General features: G+C 44.5%; 1 protein-coding gene across 5 annotated transcripts in view; it reads left to right on the forward strand.

Annotated features, from left to right (window-relative positions):
* Positions 1 to 24,087, forward strand: part of ASTN2 (astrotactin 2) — a 909,948-nt gene that overhangs the window by 834,117 nt on the left and 51,744 nt on the right. For all 5 annotated transcript variants that reach the window (XM_061200030.1, XM_061200026.1, XM_061200028.1 and 2 more), the window contains exon 20: positions 21,699 to 21,840. In XM_061200030.1, the coding sequence (XP_061056013.1) occupies positions 21,699 to 21,840 (142 nt within the window). The remainder of the gene's footprint in view (positions 1 to 21,698; positions 21,841 to 24,087) is intronic.

Consider the following 24,087-nt stretch of genomic DNA (forward strand, 5'->3'; position numbering starts at 1 on the left):
TTCTTCTGAGACCCATGGTGAATAATTAAGGACCTTTCAATAGGGGAACAGTATGGTAAGAGCTTTGTTTAAGGCGGGCACCTGTAGGATAAAGGAGCAAGAAGCCTCCCTTCGCACCTCGGGAATTCTCAGTACTTCTCTCTGCCACAGCTGTTGAACACAGGTGGCTTGCTTTAATAAATCTCCTGTGCTTGCTTGCTGCCTTGGGCTAACCTTATCACCCAAACCCAAGGACCAGTGGTAGAGATGAGACAAATAGCTTTTGGATGTGGGTTTTAAGCTGTTGCTTGATTTATTAACATGTTACAGTGGCCGTAGAGGGCAGAAGCTGTCCATGGTGTTTAGGCTATCAGGCTGGACAAGGGTAAACGAGGTGAGGAGACCCCAGCCCCTGCGCTGGGAAGTCTCCTGCACCTGGGCTCGGATGCTTTCTCCTCTGCCACACCTTCCACCCTCCACCCTACGCTCTGCCAGCAGGGCCCCAGGCAGAAGCAAGAGCTACTCCACGTATTGTCCACAAGTGTTGCAATCATCGCTCTCTTTTAGTTCTCTTTATCTCGGGGCTTATGCCTTTTGGAAGTTGGAGCTTTTGGAGCAGAGACACCTGGGCAGCTTAGAGACAGAAGAGGGCACATCTCCACAGAGAGGCCTGGGACCTTGGCCACAGAGCCCTGAGGAGTGAATGCCCACTTTCATGTAGAAGTTGTGTAGGGGGGCTCACATCCTCACAGACTGGAGAGTTACTAACAACTCTTCAAAATTGCACAGGGGCTCTACGGTTTTCAAAGTGATTCTGCAAACGTTATTTTCCTTTAAGCTCAGAAGAACCCAGAGAAGTAGGAGTTTTCATGCCTGTTTGACAGATAAAGAAACTGAGATTCAGAGAATGACTCCAAGGGTCATTCAACTAAGAGATCAGGAAAACTGGGACTGGGACTCATGTCATTTTGCTCTAAATATAGAGCTCTTTCCATTATGCCACGCTGCCTCACAAAAATCAGTGAAAGGCTGCAAAGGAAAGGTGTTTCTGGCACCTCAGCATGGAAGGGAACTCTGACCACATTTTCCCATGGAAACATTTTTACCCAAGGTGGTTAAGATCTACAGCTCAAATAGTAAAGCACTGTGTTTTAGCAACTCACTTGCCTTCCCGTCAACTTAGTTACATTTCACGTAGCACCTACTAGGCAAGACTATAGAACAAAATTATAAAAGACATTTTCTTACTCTGGTGAAGAATACAGACATTTGCAGAAACCACTGAAAAATAGGAGCCTCAATATTTATCCCACCAAGAATCACCTTTCTTCTCCTTTCACCAGGGTGTCCAACCCATGTTAGAAACATCCTGTCAATGAAATGGGGAGGCAGCATCCGTAAGGGTCCGGGTTTTAGAGCAACACAGACTTGCGTCCAAATCTGAGCATCTAAGCTTTGTGATTTTTTTTTCTTTTCTTTTCTTTTCTTTTTTTTTTTTTTTAACATTTTGGCCTTTCTCTCCTTGCTAAAAATCCAATGAGCACTGACCAAAAAATATATTCCATGCGTCTGCTGCCCCTGAGACAATGCTTTCCTCGTGGAAGTCAGCTCCTACTCTCTGCCTGCTTCATGGAGGACTAGTTCTAGTTATGGGAGGCTCTTGAAACAGGAAAGCAATAATTTGTGAAGTAAGGCCTGTGAACTTCTCGGTTTAGCAAATTATGACTTTAGAAAATAATATTTGAAGCTGGCATCAAAGGCCTGGTTAAGTAGGAAGTGCCCGTGTCTACACAAGCCAACCCTGCAAGCCATCCCATCTGAACCATTTCCTGCCGCCTGCCTCATACATGTTCATTCTTAGAACCTCCCTGAATAATCATCAGTATCAAAATCACAAGAGCCTCCTGTTATTCAGGGCCTACTTTGGGCCAAGGACTGTTAGGGTCTTTCTATATAATATTGCCAGTCTTCACAGTTCTGCAAGGAAGGCATTATGACCTTGTAAAGCCGAGGAGATGGATGCTCAGAGAAGTTTAGTAACCCACCCAAGGTCAACATACTCTTTTTTCTATACCATGCTGTCCCAGTAGGCTAGGTCTGCTCTGCTTCTAAAGCAAGAAGTTAGCCTTCTTTTGGAAAGTGAGATAGCCCTAGAGTACCTGAATTTTCTTTTTCTTATCCACAGTTAATACCTGTGCCAACTCACCAAAAATATCACGGTTTAGTAGAATACAGAACTTAGGCAGACCTGGCTTTGAGTCTTAGCTCAGGAATTTACTTACTGTATGACAGGGACAAGTCATTCAGCCTCAATTTCCACATCTGTACCGTGGCAGTCAACCTCTTCTTTCCCCTCCTCACCCACCTCCTCTTCTCCCTTGTCTTCCTCATCCTTTTTATAATCATCACGATCTTTTTCATAGTGTTGTTATAAAGGTTAAATGAGATGATGGATGTGAAAGGAATATATAAAGTCTAAATGATGACAACAGAGATATGGATAATGACAATATTAGTACCTTTTGAGCTCACAAACATGTTAGCCTTGTGGCAGGGGATGAAGACGAGCATCTTTCTGTGTCATCAGTCACTGCACCTACATCATAGTCTCTCTGAGTCTGAAGCCATGGGCATCTGGAATCTTGTATCTCAACCCTTATTTCCACATGACACGTGTGAAGAGTGTAGTCAATGCAAGACACCTCCCCAAGAGGTTTCCAGGAGTTTGACTTCTCACTATAGTTCCTCTTTCTTCTCTTGCCCGAGAAATCATATTTATATGCAAATAAGTGTGAGGGACATTATTACAAAAATTGTCTAAATCACTTGTTCTCAAAATGTGGTTCTTACCAACAGCAACAGCAGTATCTGGGAACTTGTTAGAAAATTAAATCCTCAAGCCCCACTACAGATTTACTGAATTAGTAACTCTGGGGGGTGAGGGCCCAGCAATCTCTGTTTTAAAAAGAATCTCCCACCATAATAAATGATGCATAATAAAGTTTCAGAACCATTGGTCTAGATTTTCTAAAAAGCCAAACATTTTTTTTAATTGAAGTGTAATTCATTTACAGTGTTGTGTTAATTTCTGCTGTACAGCAAAGTGCCTCAGTTACACACATACATACATTCTTTTTCATATTCTTTTTCATATTCTTTTCCATTATGGTTTATCCCAGGATATTGAATATAGTTCCCTGTGCTATACAGTAGGACCTTGTTGTTTATCCAAACATTCTTTTTTTTTATAAATTTATTTATTTATTTTATTTTTTGGGTCTTCGTTGCTGCGCGCGGGCTTTCTCTAGTTGCAGCGAGCAGGGCCTACTCTTCGTTGCGGTGCGCGGGCTTCCCATTGTGGTGGCTTCTCTTTTGCAGAGCACGGGCTCTAGGCGCGCGGGCTTCAGTAGTTGTGGCACGTGGGCTCAGTAGTTGTGGCTCACGGGCTTACTTGCTCCGAGGCCTGTGGGATCTTCCCTGACCAGGGCTCGAACCTGTGACCCCTGCATTGGCAGGTGGATTCTTAACCACTGCGCCACCAGGGAAGTCCCCCAAACATTCCTAAATATTTTATCTTTCTTATTTGTGACTAATAACTTCTGATGACCTGACTCAGTGGGTCACAACCCCATTACTGAGAACTGCACGGGGTCACAAAGCAGGCTACACATAAGAGCCACCAGGAGGAGTCAGGTGACCTTTGGCTGCACGTAACAGTAACTGCGACTCACAGCAAGTTACACAATAAGGAACTGTATTACCTCGTGTTACCAGAAGTCCAGAGGTCGGGTGGATCCAAGTGTGACCTCTGGGAGATCCAGCCCCAGTTCTCTGTAATGCTCTTGTTTCTTCTCCAAGCTTGTAGCAAGATGGCTGCCTGGCACCAATCACAAGATCACCACAGGGCTTTGAAGCATTACATTTGGATATGTTCAAAGGAGGAAATGGACTCTCTTCCTGTGTTTCTATCCCAAGAGAGAGAGGAAACCTTTCTCGGGAGCCCTCCAGCACACTTTCCCTACACCTGGCTCACATGCCCACCACCAAAGCAACCATCAACAAATAACAGTTGACTTATGATGTAGGTTTTGCTGTTTTCTGTCTGTGGTGGCGGGGAGGGGGAGGTTGACCCTAATCAAAATCAGCATTCTGTCTCCAGAAGAAGGGAGAAATCAAGATTCATACTGACATCCAAATGGGAACTGTTTGAAAATTCAGCTTACCAGGGGATTTGTTTGAAAATTCAGAGATGGGGAGAGGTGTGGGATGGAAAAGATACTGCAGAGGCTGAAACCTCCACCCTCACTGCCACCTGGAAAACTACACCTGGGGGATCTTCTCAAATCCGTCTTGCTCAGGTCTTCCAAACTACCTCTTCCTTGTCCCATAGCCTTGCCTTGTTTTCTTCCCTGTGCTTCCTTCTGTGGAAGCACTCCCCTCTTTGCTCTCTAATCATCCCTTATCTTGTGTGGGGATGCTGAGGAAAGGTCACTTGACAGGAAGTTGGCGGAGCTGCATCCGGCTCCTAGATCCTTCACAACAATTCCACGTCTCACGCTTATTGCTGTGACAAGTCAACTCCCTTTTCTGATCCTCAGCTTTCCTTATCTACAAAGTGAAAGTAAGATCATCTGCTCAGAAGTGTTGCTGTAAGGATCAAAAGAAAGAAAGAAAAGGAAAGTGCCCTCTAAACTGTAAAGCGCTATGATGCATGTGGGCAAGGGCGTCAGTGATGCCTTCATGGATGAGGACTTCCCAGTGGGTGTCTTTACCATGCACATGCACGCACACGACCCCCTACCTCACAGTCCGTTGACTGGTCCTGTTGAAAGGACACGTTGAAAGGGCACTGAAGTTCTAGAAGAGAGAGTGAAGCATGGTGGAACTCCTGCAGGTTGTAGAGCTGGGTGAGATGATGACGGTGATGCCTGTGTCAGTACCGCCACCATGTAGCCAGTGTCTAATGCCTCCTCCCTGAACTCATCTGACTCTGCTTTGATCCTGCTGTGTGACCTCAGGCAACTCACTTTCCTTTCTGTGCCTACTTCTCCATCTGGGAAATGGAAGATTCACTTCAGTGGTCCCTAAGGGACCTGGCTCTGACTCTGAGGCTGTCAAATGACAATACCCCAACTCTGCATTTGAAGGGGACACCTTATTTAGAGCCTGTATAGCCCTTGGTTCTGATCCCAACGTGGTTGTTCACCATCTGTATGAGTTGTTGATCTTGTACGTCCATTTCTTCAATTGAAAAATAAGCATAATAATGCCAGCTTCACAGGTTTCTGTGAGGATTAAAGCGATCACGTACGTAGAGCACCAAGCACAGTGCCAGCCTGTTGCATGGACACGTGACATGGCACATGTTTTTCTCGACACAATCTCCCCCAAACCAATCCCCAGAGTTCCTCTAGGCCCAAGAATTATTTTAATAGACGAGAGAACTGACATCCAGAGAGGGCTGGTGAGTCACAAAGGAAGTCAAAGCACAGCCCAAGTCCAAGCCCAGGTTCTTCTCCTCTCTAGGGAACTGAGGAGTCCATGAGTCCCTCCCTCCCATGTCGGACTTGGCCATCCCCAGGAGGCAAGTGGAAACCTCGGGGCGATGAAGTAAGTCATCACCTCTTTATAGAGCGGAAATTGCTCTGAAAGGGTAATTGGCTTTCTCCCGCCTGGCTCTCTGGAGCCTTGGAGAGGCTACGGCAATCCCTGCCTGCCCTCTTCCCACACTCTTCCAACTTGATACCATCCCTTCCTCCACTTGGCTGCTGCTGGCTGGTCTGCAACACGGATGCTTTGCTGCCTGCTCCCAGCCGAGCACCAGTGCTCTGGTTTGTCTACAGGATGGCCCTGGCAAGGCCCATGTCTGGGTGGAGAACACACGGGGAAATCACTCCTCACACCTCCATCTCCTGCGACATCACCTAAGCAACAGAATCCCAAGTAACACCACTCCCCAGGGTTTCCTTGGAGGTGAAGGGGAGCGGTAATGGGAAATACAACTTGGTTGGATAGAAATGACTTTGGATTTAAGTCTGACAGCTCAGATTGCCAGTCCCTCCTCTGTCATTTACCAGTGGGAGGCCTTTGGAGAAGTTTCTTCACATCCCCAGGCCTCAGTTTATTAGTGTGTAAAATGGGAATCAGAATGCCAGCTTGGCTAGCCTCTTGGTGTTTTGTGAGGAACCATGAGTTCATTCAATACACACTTGTTGAACACCTACTGTGTACCAAACACTATTCTAGTAGCTGAGGACATGGCACTGAACAACAACAACAACAGTTGCCTCCCTATCATGAAGTGGGAGAAGGGGGGATGATGATAAAATAATAGATAAAAGAAAGCAGGAGTTGGGGATGGAGGCTGGCAGTGTCTAATGCCAAAACTGGAGGATGCCAGTTTTGTTAAGGTGATCAGGGAATACCTCTCTGATGACATGACTTCAGAGTCATTGAAGTAGAGTCAGCCAACGGAGAGGGCAACGGGCTGTAACTGCAGCAGTAGTGCGGCCCTGGACCACTTAGGTCTTACAGACCATGGTAAGGAGTTGATGGATATGAGATGACACGTACATTGTAAAGTTCTAGCCCAATATGAGTGCCCCTAGCCGAGAGCCACTTCTCCTTGCCTTGGAAACACATTTTATACGTCAAGGGCAAGCATTGGGCCAGACACTTTACATCACATTAATTCCTTAAAACATTCCATCAAAGTGGGAGTACTTATTCCCATTTATATAAGAGGATGCTGAAGGCAGGGAACCCAGTTCTGTTGGTGTTCAAAGACAGTGCTTTTTTTGCCTGTAGCAGCAGACTTCTGCCATTGATTTTGTTTTGCCTTTCCTTTCCCTCCCTCCCTGCCTCCCTCCCTCCCTCCCTGCCTCCCTCCTTCCCTCCCTCCCTCCCTCCCTCCCTCCCTTCCTTCCTTCCTTCCTTTCTTCCCTTTTATATTTCTGATGACTCTTCATATCCATTTGCATCATTGGTGAGGGAGAGGTGGAAACAAGGAGGCAAGCTAGGTACCAGGGAAAAGCTGAGTTGGAGCCACTATAGTGTCCGCAGAGCAGAGACTCTATGAATACATCATCCAGATGGCTCCATTCATCAGCAGCCTCAATGTGATTAAAGGAATGGGTAGACTGTAGGACACTGGAAAGCACACAGAATGAGAAGTCAGAGAGCTGCTTTCATTCTTTTTTTTTTTTTTTTTTTTTTTTGCTGCTTTCATTCTTGGCTGCTGCTTCATGTGATATGACTTGAGGCAAATCCCTTCCCTTTGCTGGATATCGATGCCCTATATACAAAGTAGGGTCTGGTGTGCTAGGATGATCAGTAGTGACTGAGTGTGGAAAGCATTTCAGTTATCTTCAGAGGATGCAACATGTGACGATATCTCTACCTCTATCCTTTCCTTATAAAACCCAAATCTCAGCCACACAATTTGCCACGTGACCTTGGCCACCTCTGTGAGTTACTACACCTCTGTGAGTCTTGATATCTTCATCTGAAATGTGGGGAAATAACTTTGGTTCTTGTGAAGCTGAAATGAGCTGAAGTGCATGAAATATTAAGCATAGTACCTAAACGATTGTGAATAATATTTATTATTAATATTAGTTGAGAAGGCATGGAAGAAATGCAAGCAATGGTTAGACATACGTCCTACTCTCAAGGGTTACTGCAAGCATCAGACATGATTAAGTGCTTAATAAACACTAGTTATTAAACACTTAATAAACACTAGTAATACCATTCTCCTGTTAAGCTTTAAGTGAAATGAGTTGTCTTCTTGGACCCCAGCCATCCAGGTCGGTCCCTCCTCATCTGACCTTCCCAACCCTCTCTCCTGCCCTCCTCTCTGCACTGACCTTGGCCGAGCTCACTCCTAGGAATGCCACATAAAGTTGTACAAGTTTTACAGTGCAGAATGCTACCACATGTAAAAGCCCACCATTCCAATTGTAGACATTGTGGACACGTATTAATGATTGATCAAGTGTCTTGTTCTAAGAAACCAGAATGCTAAGGCAATTTTCAGATACATAGAAGGAAGGTGTTTTAAGGAAGGGATGCTTGTTTTTTTCTAATTTGCACAGAGGCACCGTATAGGTTAGCAGCGACTCTCTGAGCTTCAGTCCTCCAGTCTGTAAAATGAAGCCCTGAAACAGGTGATGCCTCAGGCTTCCCTTGGCTTTGCGTCCTTTCAGGTCCAGAAGTGGGCACTGCCTGACCTGTGCTCATGAAATCAGTCTGCATGACTGTGGAGAGGGGAACTGTGACCGCTTCGAGACCTGAGGGTCCCTGGAGCCTTTGCCTTAACCACAGGTACCAGTAAACTGGGGGCGATAATCCTACCCTGTCTACCTCCCAGGGTTGTTGTAAGGATCAAACGAGAGAAAGAGAGGGCTTTGTAAACCCTACACACATGCACGTGTATATGTATTTATGTGTGTGTGTGTTTATGTGTGTACATATAAATATATGTGTATTGTGTATATATATATGCACACATGCATATATACAGATACATTTTATGTATGCTATATAAATGCAGTTGGTATATATGTATAATATACTTTATATATATTACAATATATTACATATATATGGCTATAAACTTGTAGAGTTAGGTATGAGTTAGTCACTTATAAACTGTGTTTACCCATTCAGTGTAACCTAAGGCATGTATTAAACAGTAGGAAAAACTGACCAGCCAAATTTTCCAAGCTTGACAACCGTCTTATAGCTTTCATTGTGGATTGAAGAGAGAACTCGTTTCCCCTTCTCTATTTAAAGGAAAATTTTAATATAAATGGGGAGGCCAGGGAGTCATTTCAATAGAGAGTGAAAAAAAAAGTCTGTGTGTGGGACGGATAGAAGAGGGGATTTAGATGAACATGGCTATTGCCTACTCGTTCTCCTTTCTTCACCTTCCAGATCATTTCCCCTGGGGTAGGTGGAACCAGAGGTCACTAAAGTTGCCCTGATCAAATGCTCAAGGGTGCCTATTTCTGGTGGAAGCACTTCTGGCCTCTGAGCCTCTTCAGAAAGTCACCTCTCCCTGTGGGGTTTAAGAGGGACCCCAAGGCCCTCCTCCAGTCAGGCTGTGGGAAAATAGGGTCTTTGGCTGTCTTGGTTCGGGGTCCAGAGCTGAAGAGGGGAGGGAGCAGCTTCCGCCCTCTGGGCCAGGGTCTGTGTCCTGTGTCAGGGCATTGGGTCAGGCCATGGAGAATGGGAAGAGGAGAAGGGGCGCTAGCCAGCCCTGGGGAGAGCCACACATCCTCGTTCCTCGTCTTGCATTGCTGGACCTCAACGTCCAGCTCTCTCGCTCCCCACCTCTCTCCCTGCCTCTGCCCCTGCTGTTTCTTTTTTTCTCTTGTCCTGTTCTCTTCTTGAGTAGTTTCCTTCCTCCCTCCCTTTATGCCTTCCTCCCTTCCTCCCCGTTTCTCTTAATCTTGGCCTCCTTCTGTCTCCATTCCCCTCTGTTTTGGTCTCTACCTGCATCTGTCTTTCTCCGACCCTCTCTTCCCGTCTATGACTCTCTCTCCATTTTTCTCTCTCTATTCCTTTCTACCGCTGTCTGTTTCTACGTCAGTCTCTTTGTCTCTTAGTATTTCCTGGCCGTGGTTCTCTCTGACTGCCCTTCTCTATTCCTCCCTATTTCCTTCTCTCTGTGTGTCTGTCTCTGTCTTTTTCTCTCTGTCTGTGTCTGTCTGTCTGTCTCTCTCATTTGGAAATCTACTTCCTTCTGCCATCTCCCAGGTCCCACCTCCTTCTCAGTGATGCATCTCAGCCTGGTGGAATGGTGCTGCTCGCACAACCGGAAAACCTGACTCATCTTTGCTGGCCTTCTCTCCACCCTCCTGGATGCTCCCTGCTGTGGGGCCTGAGCACAGGGATGGGATGAGGAGAGCAGTGTGGATGCGTGAGGGTGGCGAGGAAGCGGGTTGGGTAATGGAATGGACTCGGGATCTCATTCAGTCCTCCCTGGTGCCTTGATGGGGTACCCCTGAGGCCGCCTTTGGAGGGTCCTGGTCAGACTGGGTTTGAAGCTTACATTTCCCCGCAGGGGGAAAGAAGAAAGACAAGCAGAGGCTCCCTTATCTACTGAAGATACCCCAACTATCTGCTCACCCCAGGCTTCGAGGCTTATATTTAGAAAAGAGGAGAAGGTTTGGGCATTCAGCAGTTTATAATCTCTGGGCACGTAGTTTGTGCAGTTCTGGTCTGGGAGGAACAAGAGGTACTAAATTCATGAGGATAATTCACTTTCCCTGGATTGTTGAATTTCTCTTCTCTACTTACCCCATATGAAATGTTCCGTGAATTGGTGTTTTTCGTAACAGTTATAACAGGAAAGCTGCCATTTGTTGAATGTTTACCATGTGCCAGGCACTGTGCTAATTGTCTAAATTAATTCTCAATATGATTCCTTTAATATAGGCATTTTCACATCCATTTTACAGATGAAGAAAATGAGGCTTAGAGAAATTAAGTAACTTGCTTGGAAGAGTCATTTAGCAAAGTCAGTTTTTAAACCCAGGACTGAGCACAATACTGCCTTTTCTGCTATTTTCCCGCCACCCAGTATTTGATACTGGTGTCTCAGTGAATATAATAGTCTAAGTCAGTAACATGTGGAGGGCTCAGTAAGGGTGAGTGCCTCATAAACGTACTTCAGGGCGTGGCTCTGAAGCTGTGTTAGTCGTGGTTGGGCTCACAGTCTGGATGAAGAGACAAGAGCACGTGGTACAGCTGCTAATGCACTAGATCAGGAGTCAGGAAATGTGTGCTCCAGCCCCAGTACCTCTTTCCCAAGCTTCAGTTTCCCCTTTTGTAGAATGTGATTTTTCACTTCCATCTTGTCTTGCCCACCTCACCGAGCATTTGTGAAGCTTAAATATGATGCGGAGGCCGGGGCATGCAATGCAAACTGTAAAGGGCTTTACAAAGGAGAGGGCTGTAGTAAGAGAAAGGCATTTCTCGTTGCAGACAAGAATCAAAGGGTTCATGGACAGCCAGTGTGGACGCTGAGGTGATGCAGCAGAGGGCTTGGCTGCATAGAAATGCCAGGGTTGGGCAGAGATCAAGAGGAATAATATTAATGAGGGAAATTTCCTGAGGTGTGTGTCGGGGGCTGACAACTAGACAAAGAGCTCAGGGAAGCTAAGACTGAGGAAGCAAAGTGATAGGCACGTATAGAGGAAAATAAAAGGGTCACAACCTTGGGGTTAGCTGCAAGATCAGATCAGATAAGGGATGGGAGGGTGCTTGATGCCCTTTGTTTCTATCGTGGCCATTTGCATTGGCAGAGAGAGATGAACTGATTTGTACAGAGTCTCACAGAGAGGCAGGGGTGCAGCCCGTGTCCTCTTACTCTGGATTCAGGGCCTTTTCACACGAGATCTGCTGGCCTCATGGGATTGCTCTTTCTGACACAATTCAAAGGCTGTTGCACGAGAAAGCCCTAGCCCACTGCTCCCCTCGTGGGCCTTCATCCTGCTTGTTCATCAACTTGCTTATTTTGCGTGCCCATCGCAGGGCTCCGACGGTGAATAAGGCAGGTCCCTTTCCATAGGTCCTCCCGGTCCACAGGGGAGGGAGACACTGAGTAGGTGATTGCAGGACAGTGGGTTAAGGTCCACAATGGTAGGAAGCAAGGCCACACCGTGGGAGCCCGGAGTAGGAGTCTGACTCTTGCTGGATGGAGGGGTGACCAAGGGAAGATTTCAGAATGATATTGGGTATGAGTGAAAACTTAAGTTGTCTCAACACATTTACAAAGCCTAGCTGAGTCATTAGTTACTTTCTTCTCCAGCCTCACCTGCCCCCGATTCAGTCAGTGGATCTTTAATGAATGGCTGCTGTGTCCCCTGGACTCTGCCAGCCACTGAGGAGACAATGAACAAGATGGACAAGGCTCCTGAACTCGTGGAGCTAACATTTTAGTAATCAAACGAAAATAAAGAGGAAAGCAAACAACTATAGTAACTAGCTTGTCACTAGTGCTCAGAAGAAAATCACAAGTTCTAAGATGAGGCATAACTGAGAATGGGCAGTATGGGTTTCCTTCAGACAGGGTGGTACAGAAGGCTCTCAGGATGTGGAAGTTCAGCTGAAATAAAGGAAGAGAAGCTAGTTCTCCAGAGCTGAGAAGAGTTTGGAAGCTCCAATCCCAGGAAGCTAGCCCTAGATTTCCCTGCACTGTAGCATCCTCATTCCCCTGGCCCCTTTCTTCTTTGCTCTGCGTCACCGGAGGTTATGTTTTTGGGCTCGTAAAGGTCCTTCGTCCTCACACTTTGTTTTCCCTGGTGCGTCCTTGGGGCTGAACACCGACGTACCTCACTACCCCCCAAAGGACGGTCTCTTCTCCCTCCTTCTAACTCCAGAAGCACCCACCTGACATTTTAATCATCTTACCTACACTCTGTGGATTTCCCCTAACAACAGCCTTTTACAGGTGCATCACTCTTTGCCGATTATAAGGCACATATATATATATTTTTAATGGACTTAATTGAATTCACTCCTCATGAGCCCCTTGCAGAGTAGATGCTGACATCCTCCTTTTAGAGATGACGAGACTGAGTCCCACAGAGATAGAACAATTAGGAAGTGCGTGTTGTGGTGGAAAAACCACAGGCTCTGGCACTGGATCAGCCCGGGTTCAAGTCCCAGACTCGCTGTGTACTAGCTGTGTGGCTGGGCAGTGTGCCCCAACTCTCTGAGCCTCTCTTCTCCTCTTGACAAAATGTGAATAATAACCCAGCTCTGCCAGATTATATGCTGTTTCATCACACCTGCGGTCAGAGGGGCTATTAGCGCCCACCGTCAGCACACAAGTTTTCTGCCTTTTTGCCCAGAGAGGGAGACGCTGAATGAAGACTGGGGCCTGGAGAAAGTAGGATGTGTTAGAGGAACCAAGAGTCTGATGAGAAGCACATCGTGTACAGTTGGTTCTTTCCGCTTCGCAACAATGTAATGTTTAGGGATATGATTTAAAAAAGGAAAGAAAGAAAAGAAAGCCCTCCGTGGATGAGTGCTGTGATGGCAGTGAACACACACTGTGGTCCTCAAAGAGTGATGGCGAGGGGGATGGGGGGCCTGGCTCTCCTTCCATGCCCCTCCTCTTCCGCAGTCCGGTCCCCAGACCGGCTCTCCTCACACACGTTAGCAACACCCAGTCTAGCCAAATGTATTAGCATCATTTGTCCTCAAGATGGTGGGGATGACGAAGGCTTTTACGGCCCTAATGAATCCAACTGTAGAAAAGGGCAGGCTCTATTAGCCAACTGCATATTAATGCTGAGGTTAATATTATTAAATTCTGTATGAATAATAAGTTGCAAGACTCTTTGGAGGGTTGCTCACGAAAGCGGCCATTGCAGTTCTGCCTTGTTTAGCTGTGAGCACCCCAGGGAGGGGGCTTTGCCTGTGCGGCTCAGGACTGTGCCTGCAGTGCCCAGTCCTCTCCCTGGCATGGAGTGGGTGTTCGGTAACTGTGGACTGTTTCAGCAGTGGAGCTATCAGGTCTATCCTAGTCCTCAGTGAGGAAGGCTCATCCGTGGATCTTTCTATCAATTCCTCAAAGGCAGAGATTGCGTCTTTGTAGCAGATGCCACTGGGGGATTTAATCTCCAGTGACATAGCCTCTTGGCCCAGGGTTATTTCAGCTGCAACTGTGGTGCACACCCAGGCTCACCTTGTGCTGCCAGTGACCTCAAATGCACACTTGTACTTTCTGTGCCATGGCCTTGTATGAGACTGAGCTCCCTAGGCCTGGGGGCAAGCCGCATTAAAAAACGTGTGCGGAGATTCACTCTCACGGGGAGGCTCTCCACCGATGGCCATCAGGAATCATCGGCGGATATGTGCTCCAGCCCCCCAACTTTCAGCCAAACAGTTCTGGGAGACATCCCGTTCACTCCTCAGAAGGTCGCAGTAGGATCGAGCCCCCATGACTCACAGCGGCAAATTTAGTGATGCACCTCTGTGTTGACTGTTCCTCTTCCCTACCTCATTCTTCCCATTTCCCCATGCCTGCTTCTTGGAGTCACCTTCTAAATAAACCATCTGCACCCAAGCCCTTCTCTTAGGCTCTGCTCTCCAGGGAATGCAAACTAAGACATTCTTCTTCATGTTGCGTTCACAGCCCTCAGCTCTTTTTACAGTACAGAGTAAATACACTCATTCCCTAGACAAGTATTTATGGAGAACACACTGTGTATAGGCAGCTTGCTAAGTGAAGAAAGTCTCTTCATCAGGGGGCTTACGGGGGGGATGCAGGCAGTCCAGTAATTCATCAGTATAAGAGAGAATGATATGTTTTATGAAGTGAAATAGGGGATAGAGAGGGATTGGATTAGACTGAGTAGCTGGAGAAGGCCTTTCTGAGGAAGTGACATTTAAGCAGTGATCTGGTTAAGGAGAGGGAGTGAACCATGCAAAGCCATGGGGAGGAACTGTCCAGGCATGGAGACCACAGGTGCAAAGGCCCTGTGTTAGGAGCATGGTCTGCATATTAGAGGAGGAGGGGTACCAGCCTGGCTGGAGGGAGGGAGAGAGGGAGGGAGCACAGGCAGTGAGGTCAGAAGACAGGGCCAGAGGAAGCAGGACACTGGAGATAACTCGGTGATTTGTTGAATAATAGAATCCTTTTATCCTCTGCCCTAGGCAGTGTTTTATGATGGGAAAGGCTCCGGTGTTGGCATCTGACAGCTCTGGATTTGAGGTCCAGCCTTGTTATTTAGATGGAGTGTGACCTTGGGCAACTTGCTTAAGACCTGTGTCCTTTCTTTCTGTTTGTTTTTCATTTATAAAATGACAATCATAAAATCTACCTCATAGGATTTGTATCTGGTAGGACTCCTGGTTGCAAGTAACGGAAAACAAATAGAAACTAGCTTTGGCAGAAAAGGGAAAATACTGAGTCATGTATTTGAAATATCCAAGGGTATATCTAGCTTCAGACACAGCTGATCCAAGGCTTCAAGTGATGTCATCAGGACTTGGTCTCTGTCCCAGATGTTAGTCTGATTGATCAGGCCTGGGTCTCTTGCTGGTCTCTGATATGGGATATCATGCCATTGATCACATGCCCATCTCTGAAGGAGGCCATAGCTCCACCTAAATCATATAGACTGAAATTGGGGGAGAGCTGGCTCCCCGGTGGAAAACCGGCATGCTATAAGTGGAAGGAGACAGATTTTAGAGCAGGTCAAACCTACAGATGTCCACCTGAGGGCTTGTATGAGGATGTGCCGGAAGTCCCTTAGCACAACACAGGCATATAGGGGCTCTCAGTAGATATCTGCTAGACCGCCATGGCCTTTTTTGGATCCCTTACGTCTTTGGCAGTCCCTTTTCTCCTGTACCATGGGAGTCCTATGCACTCCTGAAAGAAATCATGCAGGAGGCGGCCTGATTTCCCAAAAGAAAGTTCTAATGACAAGTGCTAGTGTTGGGGAGATGAGTGTGGATCCAGGCTTCAACCTCTGAAGTTTGGTTTCACAGAATTCCACAAATACCTGCATGGCCAGCCCTATGCTGGGTACTGGCGACACAGAGGTAACCAAAATACAACTCTCACCAAAAGCGTCTTACAGTCTGTAGGCAAATGTGTAGTAGGAAAACCACAGGCTTTGGATGACAGATGTCCTGGTTCTTGCCTTTTCTCTACCGTTCTTCCTTGGTGGATCTTGTTAGGCAAGGCATTTAACCTTCTTTGAACCTAATCCCTCATTTGTAAACGTACAATTAACCTAATTCATTAGGTTGTATTGAATATTAATCAAGACAGGATTGCTTTGAATGTTTAATCAAGATAATTAAGTAAAAATGTCTAGCACTGCTGATGCCATATAATAAGAGCTAAATAAACATTTTCTTCCCCTCTTTCCTTGACTGCCTACCTTTCTTCCTTCCTTCTTTTTAAAATTACTTCATTTTGCAAAAAATAGGGAAGGTTTTAGGGAGTTAGGTATTATGTAATGTTTCTAAAAGCAGCTGAATTTGACCACTAAAAATTTTGCCATCAGGCAAACTGATGAGACATGATGAGGATGAGGCAGCAGGGGCGAGGGAGTGCTAACATTGGTAAACCATTCATGTAGCAGGTATACTGCATATATTACTTACTCCTTGCCCGGTTCTCTGATCATCTGCTTTCCAGATGAAGAAGTGGTCTCTCAGAGTTTAATCATCCATCCCTATGTAATATAGTTCCTAAGTGTTGGAGCCTGGCTTCAAAACCGGGTGTCATCTGCCCCCCAAACACACTCTTTTTCGTATCTCATACTGCCTCTCTCAATGAATGTGAGAATCATCACACACTGGTTCTTCCGATGTAAAATAACATTGTTTTGGAAGAAGTGAACCCACTGCAGCTGAATGGTGTAAGGCCCTCAGAGATGCATTTTGTCACTGACAAGGTCTCAGAATGAATTTCTACATTTGTCCAAGTAAAGGAAAGGTGGGGAAGTGCAGAGCCCTGCCTCTCCCTGGGCACTGCAGCAAAGAGCATCTGTAGGTTAGAGAGAGGCCAGGCCCAGAGTAGCTCTAAATCCCCTTGGCATTTCTTGAAAAGAGTGTGGAGTCCCAAGCAGGGACCTTTCTCCCCACCTGGGCTAAATAACTCACTGCTCTGGCCCCTTCCATTTTGGAATTTCTTTGCTGCTTTTCTCCCAACCTGTTTTCAATTTGCTCTTGTGGCCAGCTTTGACTGTGACCTCAACTCAATCAGAAGCGAGAGAGAGAAAGGAGAGAGAGAGAGAGGAAGAGGGAGAGAGAGGAGGAGGAGAGGGAAAACAAGGAGGAAGAGGATGGGGCAGTGATGAAAGTGGAGGGAGTGATGAAAGGGGAGGGAGAGAGAGAATTGAGGCAGGGGGTGGGGCCTGTAGAAAAATCTCTCTGTGCTTTGTTGGGTTGGTTCTGTAGCTTCAGCAGAATTGTGATTGACCTTTTCTGTGGATGGTAATGAGAGCAAGGCTCGAGTCTGAGTGGATAAAGAAATGTGTGTGAGGGTCTGGCCCAAGCCCACTCGGGTTACAGCCCCAGAAGAGCCATAATGGGGAACAGGCGCATTCCTGTACAGCGACTCCCAACTCCCTATCTGTTTTCAAGGAAAGAAAAACAGAAAAAGAATGTTAGAGTCTTGGACAGGCATGGACGAAGCGGCAGTAGCAGCCTGGATCCAGGAGGGTTCTGCCATGTGGCCATAACGACTTCCTAGAGAGGAGGGGACAGAAGTGGCCTGGGCAGGGTGTCCTAGTGGAAGGCGCATGGCGCTCAGAGGCAGAAGAGCTGGATTTGGGTTCTGGCCTCTGCCTGGGGGTAGCTTCGAAGCCTTGAATGGGGGTGTAACATTTCTGAGCCTCTATATTTCTATCAGGGAATGTGGCAGAGTTTTAGGATTCAAATATTTTAAGCAATAAAACTTTTAAGCCGAGATTTTTAAAACAGTTTTTATTTTCAACCTAAATAAAACATGGACCATTAGTATATAAATTAGATCAAACTGGAGTTGATCTGGTTGAAGGTTAGTATAGGTATAGAGGAGACAGACTTCAGCACCCACCATATCTGCCATTTCTTCTTATCCCCAGAGTTCTAAATATTCTAATTCTCAAGCCACTGTTAGAATTTATTACATGTGTGAAGCCTATTGAACATCTTCTGTCTCTCCTGGGCATTCTGTCTTTCTCAGAGATTTCAAGTTTAAGAAGATGACAGGGTAGAGCTGTGTACCATGTACATACAGTGCCCAGCACATAGTAAATGCCCAGTAAATAAAGCTCACATTCATGTTGAATAAAGTTGGTCACCAATTGAGGAGCACAGGCTCCTGGGGCAGCTTTGGAAGCTCTTCAGTTCTCAGTGATTTTATCTCACTACGCTGGCTGATATGAATTATCTCAACAGGCCATAGGAGTTAAGAGACCAAGTTTTGTTCCAAGTCTACCTCCCACTTTGTGTATGGCCACAGACATGCCACTTTCTTTATCTGGGCTTTACTTTCATCACCTGGAAAAGGAGCAATTTGGATAAAAATAATCTCTAAGGGTCCTTATAACAAAAACAATAATGATAGCTGATATATTTTTTGAGCTCTTACTGTATACCAGACATTGTGCTAATAATTACAAATAGTTATTATTTGTAAACAATATATATTAGATAGCATTATTATACCCATTTAACATATGATAAAATAGCTGTAGAGAGTCAAGCAACCTGTCCAAAGCAAGCTGTAAGTGGGGATGTACCAGGATTTAATTCTAGGCAGTGTAAATGCAGAGCCCAACCTCTTAACCACTGCACTTTATTATTGTTCATTCAATTATAGTGCTGCCAGACGTGGAACATGGTATACTGTGGAACCACAATACATGTGTTGAATTGCACTGGTTCACCTTTGTACATGGAGAAGCCCCCAGGCCTTTCTTAGTTCCCCCTCCACTAGGAAAGGAAGGACAGTGAGGGTCGCTGCATTCACCTGTCCCCTTCTAGGTTGCATTTAAACCTTCTGGAATAGAGTGCCAAAACAAGCAATCTTACAATTCACTTTATGGGTCTGTATTTAACAATCCTTCCTGTTGTCAGATTACAAGCTGTAGAATGTCTTTTATTGTTTCATTTCCCAAGCCCATAGAGCTAAGAGAGTGGCATGAATTCAATCTCAAATTGAAAAGAATTGAGAAAGTTCCCTTTCTAACACTATCGTTTTTTTTAAAACATTCTCTAGGAGGCAGCATAACATAAAAGAAAAGGTATGGGTTTGGAATTAGGATGATATGGGTTCAAATCTCAGCTCTGTCTCTTCCTAAATTTGTGAGCTTAACTTCAGCTTTATAACAGAGATACTAACATTTAACTCATTAAGATTGAATGTTGTGAGGATTAAATGGGAAAAACAAAAGTTGGTACTAAAATATCAGTTTCCTTCATATTAACTCTTTTCATTTGAAGGTTATTATGTATATATAGTCCCAAACAGAACTGGACACTAAATATCCTTATAATGTGCTTGATATGACTATTTATATACTCCACATTATCCACTTTCTTCACTTGAACTAAACCTATAAACCTTAGAACTGTGTGCCAGTCTTACTGACCAGACATATTTATGGGGCTTTTATCCATGGTCTAAATTATTCTGAAATGCATGGAAATATCTGGAAAACTATGTCCATTTGAAAATGAATGTCAACCATCTTTTGGCTTGAAGACAGTTAATTAATACAGGCCACAGGCATACTGAATTCCCTCACGAAGGGCCAACTCTTTCAATGGCTATCTGGAAACAAATTGAAAAGCAGACAGACATGTATCCAAGCTCAAAGAAAACAAATGCAAGCAGCCAGACGTGGAATCGTGAAAAACCAAGAGAAACAAAGCCCTCACTCCATCCAGTGAATAGTCCCATGTTTTTTCTCCTTTATTTTTCACCCCATACATTATTCTGCTTTGATACCTATTGGAAGGTATTGTTGGTTTATGATTTTACTATGGAAGAAGCTTGACATAAGAGGCCTATAGAAGAAATAGGGATGCCAAAATTTGAGATAAAAGAAACGTTAAATTTACCTCTTCATTTTTTAATAGCAAAACCTCTGGTTCTAGACAGACTTTCTTCCTGGACTCAGCCTTTCTTTCTAGATTCCAGACCCATAAAAGAGTCATTGACCCCTTGCTACAGAAAGGAAAACTGAGACTTGAGAAGTTAAGGGACTTGTAGTAAATGGGAGAACTCAAATTCAGTCGCAAGTCTGCCTGGCAATAGCAGCTGAACTTGTATGTCACTGACATTAGCCTGATTCAGACACTTGTTCTGGCATCTACATATCGAGTCTATGAACTGTCTTTGTAAAAAGGAGAAAACAAAAAACACTACTCATCAGATCTGCTTTTTTGGACCATAGGGACAAATACGTTTTAGAACTGTTGTCCGTCTGAATCCCAGAGCCATCTAGACAGTTCAGTCAGACACGTGTCACATGGTTCACTTGTGAGTGAAGGATGAAACCCTTCTTTACAAGACCAAAAGGAAGTGATCTGTGAATTCTGTCCACTCAGTTCCCTGGTAGAGAAGCACCGTGTCTTCTCAGACACTCAGCCAACATTATTGTTTCATGATGGTACCATCACGTTGGATTGTCCTTAATCCCAAGTAGAGAGAAGATAGTTAACAGATGTCCTCCTTTTGTTTATTACCAAGAATCTAAGCGAGGAGAGACTGCAAGGCCCTCCATATCAGGCATGAAGGAGAACAAGGAATCAACAGTTGGGAGGCCTCATATCACTTCATATCGTGTGGTATACAATACCTCACGTGCCTCTAAAATCATCCTGTTTTAGAACTGGAAAGGAACTTAGAGGCCATTTAGTCTGGCTCATTTACTTTATTTTTAAGTAATTTGTATTGATTTTTTTTTCTTGTTACAAAAGCAATACATGTTCCTTGTAGATAATTTTAAAAAAGAGAGATAAGCAAAAATAAGAGAGAAAAAGTACCCATTATCTAACTTTCCGGACAAAGCCACTATTATTCATTTGCTATATTTTATTCCTTCTTTTTCTAGATAGATATATGTGTAAAATGTCCACCAAAAATTATTCTGTAATAGTGTAACCTATCTTTTTAAACTTACTATGCCATGAATATCCTTTCAAATAACTTCATATTTTTCCACAATATTATTTTAATGGCTATAAAATATTCCATTGCATCATTGAACTATAATTGATATTACTGTTTTGATATCATTGAACACTTAGTTGTTTTAAAATGCTTGCTAGTTTAAATAGTACCGCAGTGTTTACCCTCATAACTTAATCTTTGTGCACGTCTATGTTATTTTATTTTGTCAGAAATCCTAACAGTGACTCTAGCACCTTCACTCTACAGAGGAGAAAACTAGAGTACAGAGATGGGAATTTAGTTCTCCAAAGCTATACAGCAAATGCTTCATGAAGCTAAGACTAGATCCCAAGATCCCAGATGTTCAGTTATTCTTTCTAGTCTTCATCTCGTCTTCTTTATTAGCCCTATTTCTAGTAAACTTCAGCAGCCTCCTAAAATCCAATGGCTAGACTGACTTTTAGACATCATGGGGTTCGGGGCACTTTCTCTTCTGTTGTCCCTTCCTATCTCATGACCTTCATCACTAATCAGTCATGGAACTCTTTCGCCCTTAGCCGGACCAGTCTCTGTCATCTCAACATGACACTCCATGAATCCAGTACCAGTGCGTAAGAGTGACCGTATGACATGAGACCTATTTTACATTCTTAGTCCAACTCCTTCATCGTACAAGGAAGGAAACAGCAATTCCAAGGAGGCTTGCTTAAGGAGTTAAGAGGAAGTTAGTGGCAGTGACAAGGCCAGAATAGTTATTCTAGACAGAAAGCCCTGTCCTCCTGTTGCATTTTCATGCATTTTTATTACACAGTAATTTACCTCATTTGAGCTTTGCTACAATCTTATAAAGGTAGGTATTAGTATCTCCACTTCACAGTTGAGAAAATTCAGGCCTAAATTTAAAAACGAGTCATCAGGAGTAGACACTGATCTGTGTCATTTTCGTACCCTGTGCTTGTTCCGTCCATTAATCCTCTTAATAATGGTAACCAGACATTTGATGGGTTTGGACAATAGCAGGAATGTCTGCTCACCAAGGCCTGAGCTGGGGAGCTCATCTTTCTTTGTCTCCCTCCAGGAGAATTCCTGAGTTTTGCCGATGACTTACTCTCTGGCCTGGGTACGTCTTGTGTAGCAGCTGGTCGAAGCCATGGAGAGGTCCCTGAAGTCAGTATCTACTCCGTCATCTTCAAGTGTCTGGAGCCCGACGGTCTCTACAAGTAAGACATACTTTGTGTGTGGGGAGCGTGAAGCAGACAGGACAATTTTAAGTCTGGGAGGCAAGGCATGAGTAATCTGTCCAGGCCAGCCGAATGGTTTATAGGCCACTCTGTGTGTGCACCTTAATATGCTAAGGCTTAGAAGTGTCCATTGGAGAAGTATGGCCACAGTGAGTCACAGAGTCATACAAGGTTAGTGCTAAAGGGTCCATGGAGGCCAGTAACTAAAACCCATCCCGCCTACTGATGAAGAATCTGCAGCCCAAAGAGGGAAAGTGGCAAGTTAGCAAGGAAGGCGGTGACAGGAGTCCCTGCCTGGTGTTCTTTTCTCAATTCCATGATATTTCCTCTGAAAAATGTTAGATTAGCATATCAGAAGTGTATACGTATATGTAGTATATATACATATAATTTTTTTATTAGTAGATTCATCCAGTCCCTTAGTAATAGTGTCATCATCACTCTTTCATAGAGTAGATTAGAGTCATTGCATCCAAATTTCTGGAGATGCAAAGGAAGTCATTCTGAGACTCATCTGTTCCTCTCAGAGGGAAAAGGGGCTCATTTTTTCTCTGTTTCCCAACTCAGTGAGTGTTGCCACATTCGGATGCAACCATCATAAGCTATAACATACAGTTCTAGCAACCAGCTCTCTTCATTCTCTAATTATGAAACCATAGGCCGCCTCCCTTACTAATCTAGAAAGCTGCAGTTGTTGACAAGGTGGGCATTGTTTTTTTTTTTTTTTCTTTTTAACATCTTTATTGGAGTATAATTGCTTTACAATGGTGTGTTGGTTTCTGCTGTATAACAAAGTGAATCAGCTATACATGTACATATATCCCCATATCTCCTCCCTCTTGTGTCTCCCTCCCACCCTCCCTATCCCACCCCTCTAGGTGGTCACAAAGCACCGAGCTGATCTCCCTGTGCTATGCGGCTACTTCCCACTAGCTATCTATTTTACATTTGGTAGTGTATATATGTCCATGCCACTCTCTCACTTCGTCCCAGCTTACCCTTCCCCCTCCCCGTGTCCTCAAGTGCATTCTCTACATCTGCGTCTTTATTCCTGCCCTGCCCCTGGGTTCTTCAGAACCATTTTTTTTTTTTCGATTCCATATATATGTGTTAGCATACGGTATTTGTTTTTCTCTTTCTGACTTACTTCACTCTGTATGACAGACTCTAGGTCCATCCACCTCACTACAAATAACTCAATTTTGTTTCTTTTTATGGCTAATATGCCATTGTATATATGTGCTACATCTTCTTTATCCATTCATCTGTTGATGGACACTTAGGTTGCTTCCATGTCCTGGCTATTGTAAATAGAGCTGCAATGAACATTGTGGTACATGACTCTTTTTGAATTATGGTTTTCTCAGGGTATAAGGTAGGCATTGTTGACCAAATAATTATTCAGCTCATTCATTTTTTTCTTTTATTCATTGATTCATTCACTTATCCATCCATCTAGCCAACCATTTATCCATCTCTCCATCGATCCATCCATCTATTTGTTCACTCTTATACTCCATCATTCATTCACTTATTTATTCATCAATTCTTTCATTCATTCACATTTTTATTTACTCATTTGTAACTCATTTACTTATTCAGCAGACATTGTCTGAAGATTTCCTATGTCTTGGTACTGTGCTAGAATGCAAGTATAAATGTGCCTAAGACAAAGTTTCTATCCTCAGGTAACTTATAACTTAATGGTAGTAGGGAAGACCACAGGCTGTGGATTCAAATCCGGCTATGACATATTTAGTTGTGTAGCCTTAGATCAGTCGCTTTACCTCTATGAGCCTCAGTAAAAGAGAAATAATAAAACCCAGGTTGCAGAGTTGCATGAGAATTAAACCAGGAGCAACCTAGCATAGTATCTAAGTATGTGCTCAATAAATATTAGCCCCTTCACAATCTGTACATCTCCCTCACCTCCAAAACACATCCTATCCCCACTTCCTCTGGAAGACCATGACTTTTCTGAAGACCATGGGGCTCTTTTGAACATGTGACATATTCAGGCTCATTGGTAACACCCAATGCGTTCACGTACCAAACTCAGGAATATCACCGTAAGATGGAAATCAGGGCTTCTGACTCTGGCTTTGCCACTGACTATCTCATAGATGTTAGGGCCCAAGTTTTATTTTATACAGAAGGGCAAAATCAATTGGGGACAGTGAGAGCTCTAGGAATGGAATCCCAGAAATACAATATGCTATCAGGCGT

Source organism: Eubalaena glacialis, chromosome 9, assembly GCF_028564815.1.
Source record: "Eubalaena glacialis isolate mEubGla1 chromosome 9, mEubGla1.1.hap2.+ XY, whole genome shotgun sequence".
Lineage (NCBI taxonomy): Eukaryota > Metazoa > Chordata > Mammalia > Artiodactyla > Balaenidae > Eubalaena > Eubalaena glacialis.